The sequence below is a fragment of the Rhodamnia argentea genome, chromosome 11, assembly GCF_020921035.1.
Source record: "Rhodamnia argentea isolate NSW1041297 chromosome 11, ASM2092103v1, whole genome shotgun sequence".
In the NCBI taxonomy this organism is placed as follows: Eukaryota; Viridiplantae; Streptophyta; class Magnoliopsida; order Myrtales; family Myrtaceae; genus Rhodamnia; species Rhodamnia argentea.
Genome location: NC_063160.1, coordinates 2,396,185 through 2,413,644, shown reverse-complemented (window position 1 = coordinate 2,413,644; position 17,460 = coordinate 2,396,185). Strand labels below are relative to the sequence as shown.

The following is a 17,460-nucleotide window of genomic DNA, read 5'->3' as shown; positions in this document are numbered from 1 at the left end:
TTTTTTTTTTGTCATAACAGTGGAAGAGCATTCTATTTTACTTTCTCGCATAACGTAAAAGAGTCATATGAACGATTATTTTCATTCAAACTTCAATCGCTTTAACATGACAAGTTCTTTTAGTTTCTCTCTATTGACTATCTTAATTTCCTTAACTTCTTTTGAACCAATATATCTTTACACTAATATACCTATACAAGTTAAAAATACGAATAAGGTGGAAGCATACCTGTTCGATTCCCTATGGATCCTAGAAAATGTACGAAAAAGCCTGCTGCTAAGACGAAAAGAAATAAATCACAAAAAATAGAGCGTGGCTCGAGTAGCTTGTGGTAAAGACTAAAGATAAAAAGGGAATATGTCATGTAATGTGAAAAATACTCTAATAAGTCAAGCTAGTTTCTATTTTTGGCAGGAAAATTAGCCAAAAAGTATTTAACCTATTACATTTGTATCAATTCAGTCCTAAATTATTAATTTTTCCAATTCAATTTCAAACATTTTGCATTTGAGCCAATTCAATCCATTCACCCAACTTTAGGCGGCAAGCACTGGACTTGGTGCTACCGGCGCTAATATGGTAATTTTTTCTTTTTCTTTTCTTGTCCTTTTTTTCCCCTTTAGACTTTAGGGCCAACGAGGGTCGCTGGCCAAAGCCGAGGGGCGGGACGCCCTCATCGGCACCGGGCAAGAGTGTGGCAGCCCTCGCCCGGTCAATTGGCACAATCACAATAAGTTTAGGATTTTTTAGGTAATTCTCTCATTTTTGGCCAAACTTACAAGTCTGGCTAGAATTTTAATGCATCAAGGTAGCCTTAATTTGGACAATACGACGTTTCTGATGAACCCATGCATGTTGTTAAAGGTACAGTAATGAACAACAATTACTTGTCTCTATGCCAACCAAATATAGTGTGGAATCGACAAATCCAGCCAATTCGGAAAGCTTCAACCGCAAATGGGGGTTGGCTTTACACAAAAATGAGGTATGAAAATCTGTCTCTTTCTCTCTCTCTCTCTGTCGATGTTCAGCTTCTCTCTTCTTTCTATTCTTCCGTATAGCCATTCAAACTTTCAGTCTCTGTTAACCAAATTACCTTGTCCATTTTCACAAAAAGTTGCTTTAACTTTGGGCTTTTCTGCCGGTCATTCATCTCTCGGAGACAAACCGGCTCCATTCGATGGCCCGAGCCGAGTTCCTAGTCGGGGCCTGTTGCATGTTCCTCGCCCTGTCCAATGCCGTCCACGGCATCGGCGTGAACTGGGGATCGATCACGTCCCATCCTGTATCGCCGACCATCGTGGTCCGAATGCTCAAAGACAACGGGATCAACAAGGTCAAGCTCTTCGACGCGGACTCTTGGACGGTCAGTGCATTGGCGGGATCGCACATGGATGTCATCTTGGGCATTCCCAACGATCAGCTCGAAAGAATGGCGGATAGTTACAAGAACGCCAGAAACTGGGTGAAAGAAAACGTCACCAAGTATCTCTATGATGGTGGCGTTGATATAAGGTCATTAATCAAGAATCAAATTTAGTCTCTTTTTATTTATTTTATTTTTTTTGGGGGATTTTATGTAATGCTGAATTGGGTGCCTGTATGTATCGTTTGAACAGATATGTAGCGGTTGGAAATGAACCATTCTTGAAGAGCTACAATGGAAGCCATCTGAAAACCACCGTACCGGCATTGCAGAACATCCAGAAGGCGCTTGATGAGGCCGGCCATGGGGACAAAATCAAAGCGACCGTACCCAACAATGCCGATGTCTATGAATCCGCTTCGAACAAGCCCTCCGATGCCGTTTTCCGTAGTGACATCAGAGGTATCATGACAGCAATGGTCAAGTTCCTCCACGACAACAAAGCCCCGTTCATGGTCAACATATATCCCTTCCTCAGTCTCTATTTGAACCCCGATTTCCCCTTCGATTTTGCCTTCTGCGACGATGCTGGGAAGCCGATATACGACAAGGGCACTCAGTACACGAACGTGTTCGACGCGAATTACGACACCCTCGTTTGGGCATTGAAGAAAGCTGGAGTCCCTGACTTGAAGATTATCGTCGGGGAAGTCGGCTGGCCCACAGACGGCGACAAGAATGCCAACGTGAAACTGGCCAAGAGGTTCTACGATGGTTTCTTCAAGAAGATGGCCGCGAACAAAGGGACCCCGTTGAGGCCCGGGCATTTGGACGTGTACCTCTTCGGTCTCCTCGATGAGGACAAGAAGAGCATCGAGCCCGGGCTGTTCGAGAGGCACTGGGGTATCTTCCAGTACGATGGGCAGCCGAAGTTCGCCATGGACTTCACCGGGAAAGGCCAGGACAAGATGCCGGTGGCAGCGAAGGGGGTCCAATACTTGCCCGCACAGTGGTGTTTGCTCAACAAGAACATCAAGAACTTAAGTGCAGTGGGGGCTGAAGTGAGCTATGCTTGCTCGCTCTCTGACTGCTCAAGCTTGGTTTATGGCGCCACTTGCAACAACCTCGATTCCTATGGCAACATTTCGTATGCCTTCAACATGTACTTCCAAATGCAAGATCAAGACGTCGAGTCGTGCAATTTCAACAGCATGGCCGAGATCGTGACACGGAACATCTCGAAAGGAAGCTGCCTGTTCCCGGTGCAGATAGTGAGCGCCGGAGAGAGGCTCAGCTTAGCATTGGGTGCAAGTGTCCTAACAGGATTGATTTCGCTGTTCTCGCTGTTGTAAAGGGTTATGCCATAACATGACTTGGGAGCCAAGAAAAACAAAACAGAGAGCTGAAAAATACGATGTAAGCTCAGCATACACCTATTCAAGTTTCAGCTGACTCTTCTTGGTTCTCATTTCTAGGGAAGTAAACTGATGATTCAATTAGGATTTGTGATCCGTGATACTGATAATAAATTATCAGGAAGCAAACAAGGTAGGAACTTTCAACGAAACATGTAGATTGGACCTTGTTTTTTCGACTTAGATACTGATTAATCAATAATAATTCACAATAAAGCATTTCTTAACTTCAGCTATAAAAGAAAAACGAAGTAAAGTCTCTTTAAACCTTTTTTGGGGGTCACAATACCTTTACACTATCCACTGTTAATGCAACCAAGAAATGGTATGCACCCTTTACAAAATTCATACAAGGGGTAACACCACATGCCCAAGCGCCAAAGAGGGGTGACAAAAAAATCAATGGCAGCAATTGGAAAAAAACAAAAAAATTACAGGCAAAAGTGAATAGCCAAGCCAAAATCACTTTACAAGGATCAATCGACCTAACCTGACCTAACACGTTTCCTCTCACCAGTGTATTCGAAAAAGAATATCAAAGAATGCTTTTGAGCCACCTCCATAGCTCCGAGCCATGTCTACCCGAGAGTGTTCGCCGAGCCTGCTGTTTTCTCCGCTTCCCGTGCCCGGCCTATTCTTAGGGCAAACCCTACTTGATTGTAGACATTGTTCACATTAGGGGAAGATAGGCACCACCGTGCCCTCTTCGCAGTACAAGCGGACCTGCGTTTTCAGGTACTCTATCCATATCCTTCATGCATGCGTCGATAACATCTCCAAACCCTGTTGCAATGGTAGCCATCTGCACACGTAGCTGTAAGTCCCTTGTCCTCTTCAACAAGCATCTAAACGACCTCGCCAAGTACTTGGCCCATTCTGCCGGTAAACCACCACCAGTAATCCAGATCGAGAATTGATTCTGATCAACTCTAGCGGCCATTTCAGCCCGGAAGTATCTGGCTATCTCAATAAGCATTGATGGATGAAGTGGAAGCACAGCCACGACTTCGGCCACGAATTCTTCTGTCAATTCTGGCTTTAGCATCTTGTTCCAGAGCACTGGTGCCCACTCGCTCGGTTGGTTGAGACCGTAAGCTTCTGCAACTATTAAAGCTTCTTGGAATCGAGACTGCTCAGCCAGTGCATACCTTGCATTCGTTGGATTGCAGTTAAGCCACTGAAAATCGGGCATTCTAATTTGGAGGGAAACAAGACAAGCCCGAGCACATGCCCTAAATGTCTTGTTGCCAGCATCAACAGTGGAGAGAACTTCTGCAGCTTCAATGAAGTAGCGCATGGAATCTAGCAAATCTTCATTCTGATCTTTGTCATGACGTTGGAACCAAAGTTGAGAAGACTGCTCTGCTCGTGCCTCCAAAAGTGCAGCTGTTTCATGCCTCATGTCGAAATGGTTATAGACCTACAAATAGATTTAACATAACGTGTTAAAGCCAAGCCCAAGCATCACCTGCCCAGTCAGTCAAATACTCAGCTTTCACCTAAAGAGCAAAGTCATGCACCTCCCATGAAGCCTCTCATTTAAAAAATGCATAAATCCACATGTTTCAGCAGGTGCATAGCGTTAGATAAAATTTATGACATCCTCAGCAGATTAGTCAAGGCAAAAGATCACGTGATTATACACATCCTCGTAAGGAAACTCTCCAAGAACCAAAGAAAAACTTGAACAAACTGCCTAATAATTTTCCTCTAAGCTATCCCTGCCGACACCACATTCAAAGGTATGGACCAAGTTAGGGTCCCAAAAATAGCATTACTGAACTGATGGAAGAAAAACTACCAAAACAAAATAAACATATGAATCATCTGTTGAAAAACACTAACCATGGCAAAGGCATCGACATCGTTTGGATTGAACTGCTTCAATGATGTCAAGACAGCCATTCTGAATCCTCTGATAACCTTAGCAGTAGCAGTAGCAGTACCAGAACTTGCATCTATAGCAGCTGAGAACTTCTGAAGAAGAAGATCCAGCTGACCATTCTCAATGAGAATGCCAAGGATAAAATTAAGGGCATGGAAGTTTCCAACTCCAGTCATGAGGCGAGCCAAACACGAAAAATCACCCTCAGACACATAAGAATCAACCCTGGTAGCAGCAAGGGCTACAAGAACATCAACTCCATCCAGGCATGCTGATGATTTGTAGAAGTGATGAGACAAAATAAGAAGCTCCACCTGTGGAGAAAAAGACATGCCTCGCTCAATTCTAAGTGCTTGATCATATTGTTTAAATGTTATCAGCTCTTGTGAACCCTCTACGCTTTATCTCATGCTCCCATGATATTTTATGTGAGCTTAGGAAGAAAAGAGTAATATGTCACGTCTGTATCTTTGCTTCCAAGGTTCAGAAATGAACAGATAGCAGACCCATCAGAAAGTATAGCATGGGGCACATAGATGGGGGTTGAATTCATTTATATCATCTCTGAGTCATAAGAGCACCCTAAAATATTGCATTAGCTCCAAAACTTTATTAACAATATCTAACTCAGATGTTCTACTATAACTATCTAGCTATATTATAGCATCTATAGATGTACCATATGAATCGTTTTGTTATAATAATTAATGTCATGAAGAGAAAGCACACAACAGTAGATATCATCATAAATGCAGACTTGTTTCTTATGTCTGTGATTCTCCTCCTCCATTTTGTGAGATCAAAGAAAAGACATGATTTTTAGGCCAACTTTTACATATGCACCTCCAGATGCATGGAAAAGTTCATGAAGCCAAATGTAAATCAATCCTCTGTTGTAGGATATACTTATAAAATATTTCAAATATGAAATGTAAATTTAGCACAATGTGACATGATCTGGCTTGGCTTCCATTAGAACAGCTTACATTTGCAGATTAACCATGCCTTCATTTAAAAGTTTAAGACTACGGAGATTTTTACATAAGCTGACAATTGTCCGTCCCACAATACACCAATCAAATTTTCCAATCCTAAGACTCGTATTTTGGTTTACTTTTTTGATGTGGTGTCACAACCTGTGTTCTGAATGTAAAACCCAGTTTACAAGCTAAGGGAGTGCTAAGAAATTTTAGGTAAACATTTTTTATACGTAGCCTGAAAGCTTCTAGTTGTCCAATTAATATGGTTATGTCCACAACAAGTGTTCTATCAGTTAGGCCCACCTAGAGGGCTAACAAATATTTGATGTACATCATAGATCCATATCCTGAGAACTCAAATCTTTTAAACATAAGGTTCCTGACATGATATAGCAGCAACAAGACCGATCCTCGCATGTCCCTCATTTTCCTCCAACTACAACTGATATCCATGGTTCCCTTATAGCCAAACCACAATCTATGCAAGAGAGGTTGTAATGGTATTATCAAAAGTCACCAGTAGTCCCCAATTTCTGAACTCCAAGGGGCATTTCTCAGTGGAAAAAAGCATCTGTTAGTGGTTTTAACGGTTAATCAAGGAGGGAAAAATAACAAAGATATGCATTCTCAGAAGCGGGTTTGTCAAACACACAAAGGAGAAAAAAGACGGGCAGGCCCATCTACAAAATCAACAAGGCTTTTTTTGAAAGGTTTTTATGGTAAGAGTGGAGTTAACATTAAAGAATGCCTCTACTCCTCAACTAGAACAACTTAGTCCTTGAAACTTATTACATTTATCTATGTATCCTTATTGGGTAAACAATAAAACCAATGAAAATTAGACCATTTCATTTCATTTTCTTTCTCATGAAAAAGTACTTCATGAATGACATTACTGTCATCGTATAAGCATCAGTTTGCCTTTGTGAAGAACATAGAACAAGATCACCCTTACACAGAATAAACGCCGCTAGATAGAGAGCATGACAGCTCAATTCTATCCTTTTAATAAAATTGATTTATCAAGAATCACTTAAAACTTACAAAGTCAAAACTTTTCAGGCGTTATCATCTAACATACACAAACAACAGGTTGACATTAATCATGAGGCTACAATGATTAGAAATCTCCATCAAATATATAGTGTTACACATTTACCTCACACGCATGTGGTATTTCCTGTCCAGTTATAACCAGGCGCATCAGCGCATGTCCAATTTCAGGTTCAGAAGGACATAGCTCAGCCCATGTAAGAAAGTCGGAAAATCTCCATAATAAAGGAGATGGACCTTCCTCCTTTTGAGACTCCATATATCCACCCCGATGGGCAGCCAATAAACCCTGAAGTACAAAAAGGCAATGCAGGCTCAGAAACATAGGAATAAACAGGTAATTTTGAATCTGAACGACAAATATTAAATAGGAAAAATTACTAAAGAAAACCTATACCCTACCAAACCACAAATCACAAGTGGGTGAAATACGTTGATTTTGAAAGTCATAACAAGTATAAAAAGTTGGGTACCTCTCTGAATTGGAAATTCCCAATTTGTCACAAACAAGAAGATCATCCCAGAATCACGTCTTTATTCATAATATTGTTCACAGATGGTTTGTTAGCATATCCCTTAAAACTTAAAAGAATAGAGGAAATTCAAATATAGTTACTTTGTGGTGATAATGCCTTCAAATATTTTTCAACACCTTTTAACTATTCCGTGGTTGGAATTATACATCGGTCTCTCATTCACATACTCTAAAGCAAAATGGATTAGCCGAATGTTAAAAACCACCATCTAGGTGGAGGCACCAGCTGGAACTGGAAGTTGGGTACCAAAAGTTTATAGGGACGGAGCAATTCTCACAGCTTGTCAGTGTACCGGTGGCATGTCATCCTCATCATTTTTCTTTTTCCTTTTAATTTTGTAAAACAAATGCATTTATGAGAGGAGAACGAAGTTTTGAAATTACAGCGGAACAGTGACACAGGGACTTCACCAATTGATACTGGGACTACTGTTACGTCGAATATGGACATATGGACTCCAGCTCAATCCCCAGTGAAAGGAACTGCGTATATAATGTGGTCACTTTATTTAGTTCTCTTTCGTCATGGACTCCTGTGAGATTTCTCATGGATGATTGAATGTGTTTCATCTGTTATTGACTTATAACTGAGTGTAATCTCATTTCCAAATCTTCAAGGGCACATTTGTTGTTATAAGCCTTCTGATTTTTACAGGATGCTACACTATTTCAGCTGTCCACTTCCATTCACTTAACTTTTTTTCATTCGGTCAAACATAGCATCATGGAGATGGCAGTACAGAAAAAACATAAAAATTGTACCTTTAAAAATGATTCAGCAAGAATTTGGGCAATACTAGCAGCTGGCATGAAATGAGTTTGCACCAGGAGCTTCGCTTCCTCAAATGATTCTTGGGCTTTTAGAGAAAGCAGCTGTAGGACCTCAATTGGCTGCTTCTCAAAAGCTTCCGAAAATGAAAGACCTAGCACATTAGCAGATTTCACAACTGCTACTATCCTTCTACAAAGTCCCCGTCCTCTACCTTCAGTAAATATGGTTGTTAAACCCTCTAAGACCTACATAACATATGAAACAGAATTCAGGCTCCGCATATGCTTCATCACAAAACTTATATAATATGCTGCATCAGGAAAAAGATGATGCAATTCATATACTACAATAGCAAACAACACTAGGTATATTTTTCAAACTCTACTAATATGCAAAGCATAAGCATGTTAAAGAAGGCAATTAAGTAACGGTTAGACTAATTACCTGAAGTGGGTCGAGATACTGCTGGTCAGCCATTATACTGCGTGATTGAATCACCGAAATCACTTCTTCATCGATCATGGACACTGGAATTTCACTACAAGGTGTCGAGACAGTTGCAAGCTTTAGAGCTGTATCAACTAGTAAAAATTCTGAAGGTACGTGCCCTGGCGACAGCTTATGTTGGAGTTGCTTCGCAGCACTAATTTGCCCAAACTCTAATAACAGCAGAACAGCCCTCTCCAGCTCTTCTTGTCCTACTCTTTCCTCCCACCTTGAAGATGGAAGCTCCATTTTTGAGTTATCATCCTGTAATTGCAGGTCATTCCTAGCATTCAGACTACCAATACCATCTTCAGAATCAACCATGTTGTCCATGGCATCCACTACAGCCCGTTTGAATGGTGCAGAACTTTTTGCCCTCCTTTTGGTCTTTGCAGTGCCACCTGCCAAGTTCGAGAGGCCAGAGTCCAGTCCTTGGTGTTTAAGATTTGAAACCCCGCCTTCCTTTGTGTCATGCTTCTCAACAGTTCTACTTCTCATATTATTCATATGATTATCCATTTTCGCTATGATGCTTGCGGTCCGGTCAACCATGCTGGGACCACAATCCATCCCAGGATCGTGGCTTGGACTAAATGGACTCGACTCACCTTCACTCTTTACTTGAGCTTCTGATTCTACTGCCAGCAGCCACACTCTAGTTTCAATTTCTCTTATAAAATGCAATGGATAAACCCTGATGATATCATGTTACTTGTCAGAAAAGAAACCACATCCCAGGAAATTTTCTGATGCTTTATAAACAGAATATGCTTACGGATGGGAAAGGGTCATCATCCCACTCAACCACTGCAGAGAAAGCAGCAACAGCTCATGAAGCTCCTTAGCTGGAAGATCTTTCTCCAAAGTTTCCGCATGTTTAAGGAAGAACAACCCAGCCTGCAAGCACCCTCAAATCAGCAAAACTTCCTGCATTTTAAAGCAGATTTCCTGGACAAACATACATATTATAAGATGATTCAACCTGCAAAGGTGGAAAAGAATGTCTGATGAACAATGTTTGGCAGTGACCCCACAAAGCTACTCTTTCTTCAGGAACATCCCAAAGGAACTCTTTCCACTCCACCACCATAGATTCAGCCTGAAGAAGCTTAAAATGTGAGCTCTAGAGCTTACACGGTTACATGGCATAACATGAATATTTCAAGCATGCTGAGGTAAATCAAAGAGCGAGCCCCATCAAGATTGAGAAACTTGAAAGGAACTTGCAGAAGACAATGATATCGACTAAGAAGAGCTAAGTCCTTAGGCATTACATTCGCACCTAAAGCTTCTTAAGCAGCATATCTAAGACTTTTTTATGCACTACATTGAGAAGAAAATTATATCATAAAATTCAAAAGCAAAAAATTGCATTAATAAACCTTCCCAAAATTAAATCATTTAGGACTCGAAGAGATTAAGTTTGCATGGTTAAAAAAAAATAAGTCTTTGACTTATTTGATTAAAATTAGAGCAAAATACAAGTCTGATTAAAGGAATGAGCTACTTAATACATTACAGGGATAACCTTAATGACATTCAGAATGTTGTCAATTGAATTGCTATAATCTACCGGCTATATTAACAAAACCACATTAGGCAAGAATCTAATCACATTCAACATTTAATTTTCAGTGACTACCGAACACTTTTCTTTTGTTTCGTTTACAGCACTTAGACTTATTCATTCTTCAAATTCAATGCTTAAATGTTTAATACTTACTTTTAGATAATCAGATCTGTTTCCGCCTTTAAAAATGTCTTCTCGTGAAAAATTAATATTCGAAACAACAATTTTATAGCATTTGGTATTTATAAGAAAGAAATTATTCTTAAAGACTTCTGAAACGAGTAAGTGGCAAGGGGCAATCAAAGATCAAGAGGCGGTCTGTTGACAACAACTATCACCAGGTATTAGCAATGCCTTCCAATTTTAAAAGGATAATTCTTTCTGTGAAATTTAATGAGGTGTTGAACATTCACCAGCAAAATATTTTTCATTCACCAATTTTCTTCAACTATACCAATTTTTGCATGCAAGACGTGCAAGTTAAGGATATGCCATATCATCCAAATTAACCACTTCTCTAATGACAAGAACCCTTCCAGGACAATGAGTAGTCACACTAGTCATCTTCGTTGAAGGATTCACTGTAGCCTCACCATTAACTCGTTAGCAATCTGTTAGCCTTTTTTTTTTTTTTTTGGGTCAAATCAATATTGTTAATTAATCTACTAGTTTCTTTTTCAAGTTAGTTTCCATTTCAGTATCTGCGCTACTTTGAATTGCGTCCTAGTGAAGTCTATAAATATGAGGTCCTACTTTCCGTTTGGAAGTTCATGAAAGTTCACTGACTTACAAAAGCTGATTTATTCAGTGGATAATGTCAGTCAATTTTCAAGTGTGATGTTTGCAAAGCCCCATGGCAGATGCCTACGGATTCCCACTGTGACATGTAAACCTTCTCTAGGACTCTAAACCTTCAATTTCTATCCAACTTGGTCTCAATATTAATCTTTCACAATCCTACAAAAAAGAGTATGGTCTGGGCCTGGGCCATGAGGACATCCAGACCATGGAACAGGTCGCAGTAAGTCAAATCAAGTTACTCCCACCATTTATTACATTATAAATACCATTTAGGGTCTACTTTTCATCAATCAGAAAACCAGGAGCAGGAGTTTATGCAATAGTTAGCCTTCTGTAATCAACTTGTACATCCATGGACATTTCCGTCTTTACTTTATGCATTTAACAAATTCTTACCTACAACAGATACAAGTAGGACTTGTCCCAAAAAAAAAAAAAATCCAAATCAAAGTAGCTCTGATTAATCTGCATTACTTTCATTATCATGGTTGTATGATGCGCTCACAAGATGATCAGAATCCGCTAAACTGTGAGGTCAGAAAATTTGTGCTCTAAAAGGTGCTCTCGGACTCCTAATGAGATTAGATATTCAGCTGGAGAAACTACTAGACAGTCTAAGATGCTAATTAGTGGTAGAAAATGTCAAATTAACATTTGTGAAGTATCTTACCATTGCATAGGTCGATTTGGAAATTCCTAGAAAGGCTGGACAAGCCTTCTTGGCAATCAGAAAAAGGAAAACGGAAAAACTGGAAAATGGTTGTACCTGAGTTTCAGTAACATGGTGAAGAGAAGATTTCCAAGGTTCCCCACTGGCATCCAACTGTCTGGCCCAATTTCGTGCTTGCTCCCAGTAACCGTTCTTTTCTAGTGCTGCTAAAAGAGAATCATCATCTAGAGTCTCATTACCAAGCTGCAGGACATCATCTTTCCGCAGTAAGGGCTCAGCTAAGTTGATTTTCCAGTAAAGCCTTCGATAGTATGCTGCCGCAGATCCTCCATCACCAAAGTCGGTTGATGCAAGAAGTTGTAGTAAGCATCTCTTTTCATATGGAGATGGACAAGTAGAAAGAATGGCATTCGCAGCTGTTACGGCGGTAGAACTTATCCATGAGCTTGCTATATTCTCTTCTTTTTTCATAGTGGTCTGCAAGGTTGTCGGTTCTTCCTTGACTCGCATGGAAAAGGAACCCAAATGAGCTGAAGCTTCAGATAAGCGCATCTGGGAGAATGCCTGACAAAAACATGGTGAGCAGAACATGAGTCATCAGGGCTGCATGTCATGTAAAACAGTTGAATACTTACGGAAGGATACAGCTTGCTAGACAAGACATAAGAATTCGTCCAATATAATGCTAATTCTATCATTCTAGAGCACAATAGTCAATAATTTGAACATATGACACAAATTTACTACTGTTAGGAGGAAACATCTGCTGCTGTTTTTCCTTCTTGATTGCTTAATCTGTTTCCTGGATGAAGTCCCGGATGTAGCCTTTGCAGCTACTTAGTTATTGCAGAGATATCCAAGACCTTAAGCACCAATTGAGAAGGAAAAAAAAAAACCCAAAAATCTAGGGCCTACAAAAATTAAAAGCTAGTTATGCACATGTTCTGTAGACTTTCGCTTAAAACAGAAATATCTGCTTTATAGTATATTCTGTCAGGAGAGAATTGGCAGAAGCCAGTGAGTGCATTCCTTTGATTCCCACGTTAGATATTCCAGCCCTTTACTCCTAAGAGAGAAAAGCAAACGCCAATTAGCCCTTTTACAGAAGACAAGCATCAGCCAAAAGGAAAAACCAACAACAAAAATATTCCTATTCATCTGAAAGCCTTAGGAACAATTGATAACCGTCATGATGGACATTTTTAAGCTCCATGCCAACCATCATCTATTCTGGAAATAGCACTTCGTTCCCAGCCTCTTCCATCTATATAAAATCCTGAGCACATCATCTTTACCAAACCAATACAGGGAGACCTTTTCGGCTGTTTGTAACAGTTTTAATAACTATCCAGTGTGAAATTATACACCAAATATCTCGACTATGGTGCACATTTTGTGGCATGTACAGACCAAAAATGCAATAAAAAAAGCACATTCTCTAATCTTGCATCGTCATGATTGAGAGACGAGAATCACAGAAGTTTTCAGCAGATTGCAATTTGCTGTGAAGAAAAAATTACCCATGCCAGATCTAGCAAATAGACAATACAAAATGAAGTCAGACAGTAAGGCAGGAACCTATAGAATAGTACTCCTTAAAATTCACATCAGGGCATCAATTGCCATTTATTTAAGAAACAACCCAGTAGTAACATAATAAAACCTGGAAAGGACAAGAAAAGACTAAGTTTCTCCCACCTGCAGAGCACGGATAAAAGGTAATAAAGAGCATGAAGGAAGGAACATTTCGAATGCCCTTAGCAAGGGCAAGAACAGTCCTTGCTCACAAAGCATGGCAACCATCTTTGACAAAGAAGTAGGTCCTTCATCACATATGCTAGAAACTTTGTCTGTGACTACTTCACCTTTCCTTTCCCCCATAAGACTATTTCCCTGATCAATAAACGTCATTTCCTTGGAGAAAACATTTGATGATTCACCAACTGGGGCTGATAGATCAACAGGTGCAGGTTCCATTACCCGCCTACGCTTGGGATTGCTTCTGTTATAATGAAATGTAAGAGCTCTATCTTCTGTTGGCTGGGAATTAGAAGCTTTCACAGCTGCTGCAACATTATTTGCAATGTGCGAAGTCATATTGTTGACCTTGACCAATGAAGTTTCCCTGCAAACCAAAAAAAAAAAAGGCTGCTTAAGGATAAAATGTTGTCATCGTAAATGAAGATAGAGCCCGAGAAATATGATATTGGTTGGAAGCAACAGACATATTGCATGGCACATCACAGAAATAAGTAGAAACTTGAACAAAGACCAGCGTGCATGCGCTGAGAAATATCTGAAGGATGCAGGATAACCTTGCTGCAGTAATTTCCAGCCAAACTCTTAGGCAGTAAAATGGAGTCACATCTGGGAAACAAGAGGCTATCGTCACCAATATAGACCATGACAACTCTTTTGCTTTGACCAAAAGAGCCTCTCCAGGTTTCTTCTGCTTTTCACAATCTGCAAGGATCCTGAACAGTTCAACATTAATATCCATGTTTTCATCCAAACAAGAAATTCCGCTCCCCTTTTCTTCAGTTTCAGAATGTGAAGACAAGCCAGCTTTTCTTCTTGACTGCATGTTTTTCATCACAGTTAATATATGAAGCTTGAGTCGAGGGTCACTAAACTCCTTCGATGCCTGATAAAGGACAAAAGGTGTTGAGCTGGGAGTGGGACTTTGTACTTATTTTAGCGATTTAAAGAACAAAGGCGATTAAGTATATGCTGCACTTACAACTTGAACTACTACATCGAAGGGGTATGCTCCAACCTGAGCTTCAGAGAGGAACCCGACCTTTGATAATGACAAGAACACTAAGATTCAAAGTGAACGAAGAGTTTATATCACACAATTGAAAAACTAAGGACAATCAGGGTATACCCAATCATTATCTCTTGCCAACAGTGCAAGGTATCTTGTGCTCAATGGAAGTTGATGCATCTGGCAGAACGCTGTGACTAGATTCCAGCATTGGCTGGCAGCTTTTTGTTCTGATCTTAAGTCAGCTCCGTCACCTTCACCACTTCTGAGCCAAGACCCACAAGTCCTCCCATCTAACATCAGCGGAAGACTAGCCTTTTCCAGATGCTTTAAGACAAGCATGATAGGTCGTGATGGTCTCTTACCATTTACCAAATCTGCAATGTCCTTTTGTTTAGCAATGCTTGCACAATCATGGTGCCGATAATCATCTGTCAGTGCTCGAGCAAGTGATTCTGTTACATCTTCTCCTTGTGGTGTCACATGAAAAGCCGAACCTTTGGGAGACAGCTGTCTATAGTTCTCATAATTCTCGCTAGACTTGTAAAAAGAAGATATTCTTCTCAAGGCAGCAACATCAACTCGGAGCATACTAGCAGATAAACCACAAAGCTCCAAGCAAAATGCACAGCAAGCAACCAACATAGGATCCGCAAAATGCATGATAGCAAGTGGCACCACCTAAACAAATTCCCACGAAGAATTAGACCATATCATAACTTGAACAGCAACTAGAATTATCAGCAATTGGAGTGTATTTTCTTACCAATGATTTTCCAAGTCCAAACAAATTTCTTTTCCGCAATTTCAATTTTGTCCATGATCATTTGTGAAGTTAGCAAAAATTTCATCTTGACAAAACGAGTTCCATAATTGTTTAATTCATGATGAGATGTTGATGCGTTCAAGCAAACTTACTGACTTTCAATCTGTCTCGCAACAAATCAAGAGAGGATGTAATGAGAATTAATGATGTGAACCATTCTACTTATATACTCAATTTGCATTGCTATCATCAGTTATTGTGCAGGTAACTTCACAAAACGCCCTTACCTAAAAAAAACTAAGTCAACTGAAGGTTTCAGAAAATAAACTTGCTCTTTTACCTCTTTAACTAGAGACTTTTTAAGCAAGTTCATTGCAGTAAAGACAATGCCTCTTGTTCCTGTTTAGTCCCTTTGTTTCAGAAGTTGGTGCTATTACGACAACTGTTTCTTCCACGTTTTCCCCCTCTTCCGTTTCCGAGGCTTCTTCCAATTTTTTAGCAACAATTGATAACAGTGGTCAGCCAGGAGAACAAGAAGCCTAAATACACAGTATCTTTCTATACTATTTGATTGATATTCGATACTTAATTATGGTTAATTAGGGCACTTAAGGATGTGTCGCTGATCGCTATTGCAATTTCTTTGCTCTTGGCATTTCTTTATGAACGAAAAAGACTACCTCAAAATATTTGATCATATGAGGTAACACAACATTAAATGTTTAAGTAAAAGTCCGTCAATAAATGCCAATTGATGCTTTTGTTCACTACCATTATAAATACTATTATGTTTTAATCAAGTAATTCAAAGTTGAGTCCATCAATAAATGCCAATTGATGCTTTTGCTCACCAACATTAGCAAATACTATTTCGTTGTTATCAAGTAATTCTAAGTTTGATTAATTTTTTACTAGAACATTTATCCAAAACAAACAAATTAAAAAGTAAAAACCATCTACTAGGCATTCAATGGTATTAAGAAAATTTTCACAAATTTAGTTGAATGTACAATTTTTCTGATGATTTACAATCTCAGCGGGAAATTACTGATCCTGCAAATTGTACCGGCTTCTAAGCTTATGATATATCTAGTACTTAAGAGCATGAAAAATGAAATCCAAAAACAAAGTTCATTAGCGCCTTTAGGTATTGCACATTAACAGAAAGGGGAGAAGATCTTTCAAAATGACAATATTCCTGCCGCTGTTCAAATTTTCCCTCAAATTACCGTCTTCAACATACCAAAAATATCATTATATGCTCAAAACCTACATATGTGAATTGATGAAAGTGCATAGAAAGTCCTAAACCTCGTGTACAAAATGCAATTAAGTTCTAAAACTTTCAATCAATTCAGTTAAGACCTAAACCTCTTTCAAAATGTGCAATCAAGTCCATTCAAAGGATAGTACTTAAAATTGCCTAGGCGTCACTTCAAAATTGCGTAAGCAGCATCCTTAACTTGTAGTTTAAGTTTAAGACTTGATTGCAACTTTTAGTAAAATTTTAGGACTGATGGAACCAGATGAAAGTTTTGGACATGATTGCACTTTCTAGTAAAAATTTAGCACTTGATTGAACTGATTGATAGGTTTACTACTCAATTGCATTCCATACATAAGATTTAGGACTCATGATGAAATTTCCCATACATTTAGCATAAAACCCCAATTTGGCTATAAGATGTTTCATTTAAAAAGTGTTGCAAAGGACAGGAAATGACCCAAGAAAAAGAACACTGTAGGTATAGAGATAGTGCATCAACTATATCTTAGGTGGACATTCAACCTCGTAGGAAATTATTCTTCATATTGTCCGTTCAAATTGGAGATACTTGCACAACCATGCATATCCAAATTGACAACATAAGTAGAGATTAAGCTTACTTATAGTGCTTTTGTCATCGTCCATAATATAGATAGGCAAAGTAAAGAAGAATAAGCAGCATGTTAAAGAAAAATTTAGTTGACTAGATTGATCTAGGATTCATGACTGTCACGCAATTAATTGTTAATAAAAAAGAAGAAAACTGATGAATAGTAAAATTTCTTAATATCATTGATAAAATAGTAATAGATGCATAGAAAACAAATAAGAAAACAATCAAAAATATTGATCAGTTCAGGAAACATGAAAATATTTGTGGCCTAACAAAATTTGAAAAAGAGAATGATGCCAACAGGGAAAATGTTACCCCGGAAAGTGGTAGTACATATACACCATATTCAAAATATTAGAAAAATGATAATAAAATAATTGGGTTGGAGATAAACGGACTCAAACCGCTCAAATCCACCATATGGTAAACCACAACCCCTCCAACTCCACCAGCCAATTCATATTTAGAAGGTAAAATTTGTGAAATCAAATCCTACATGCACTCTTGGGCACC

At 39.2% G+C, this 17,460-nt stretch overlaps 2 protein-coding genes across 3 annotated transcripts in view; one reads left to right on the top strand and one right to left on the bottom strand.

The window, feature by feature from the left end:
- Nucleotides 1–976: 976 nt before the first annotated feature.
- On the top strand, nt 977–2,788 carry LOC115744065 (glucan endo-1,3-beta-glucosidase 8). The gene is made up of 2 exons (XM_030679157.2): nt 977–1,516; nt 1,621–2,788. Exons 1-2 carry the CDS (start codon nt 1,182–1,184, stop codon nt 2,717–2,719), a joined length of 1,434 nt encoding a protein of 477 aa, XP_030535017.1. The 5' UTR covers nt 977–1,181; the 3' UTR covers nt 2,720–2,788.
- A 230-nt stretch (nt 2,789–3,018) lies between these two features.
- LOC115744096 overlaps nt 3,019–17,460 on the bottom strand; it is a 34,728-nt gene continuing 20,286 nt past the window's right edge. The window contains exons 16-27 of one of the 2 annotated variants that reach the window (XM_048272266.1): nt 14,422–14,982; nt 14,275–14,334; nt 13,850–14,178; nt 13,233–13,659; nt 11,631–12,098; nt 9,476–9,592; nt 9,269–9,390; nt 8,452–9,187; nt 7,998–8,252; nt 6,807–6,989; nt 4,628–4,981; nt 3,019–4,202 (exon numbers count right to left, since the gene is read on the bottom strand). In XM_048272266.1, coding sequence (XP_048128223.1) covers nt 3,453–4,202; nt 4,628–4,981; nt 6,807–6,989; nt 7,998–8,252; nt 8,452–9,187; nt 9,269–9,390; nt 9,476–9,592; nt 11,631–12,098; nt 13,233–13,659; nt 13,850–14,178; nt 14,275–14,334; nt 14,422–14,982 — 4,362 coding nt within the window. In that variant the 3' untranslated portion in view covers nt 3,019–3,452. Of the gene's footprint in view, nt 4,203–4,627; nt 4,982–6,806; nt 6,990–7,646; nt 7,719–7,997; nt 8,253–8,451; nt 9,188–9,268; nt 9,391–9,475; nt 9,593–11,630; nt 12,099–13,232; nt 13,660–13,849; nt 14,179–14,274; nt 14,335–14,421; nt 14,983–17,460 lie in introns of those variants that run through there. The other variant, XM_048272267.1, reaches the window with a different exon arrangement.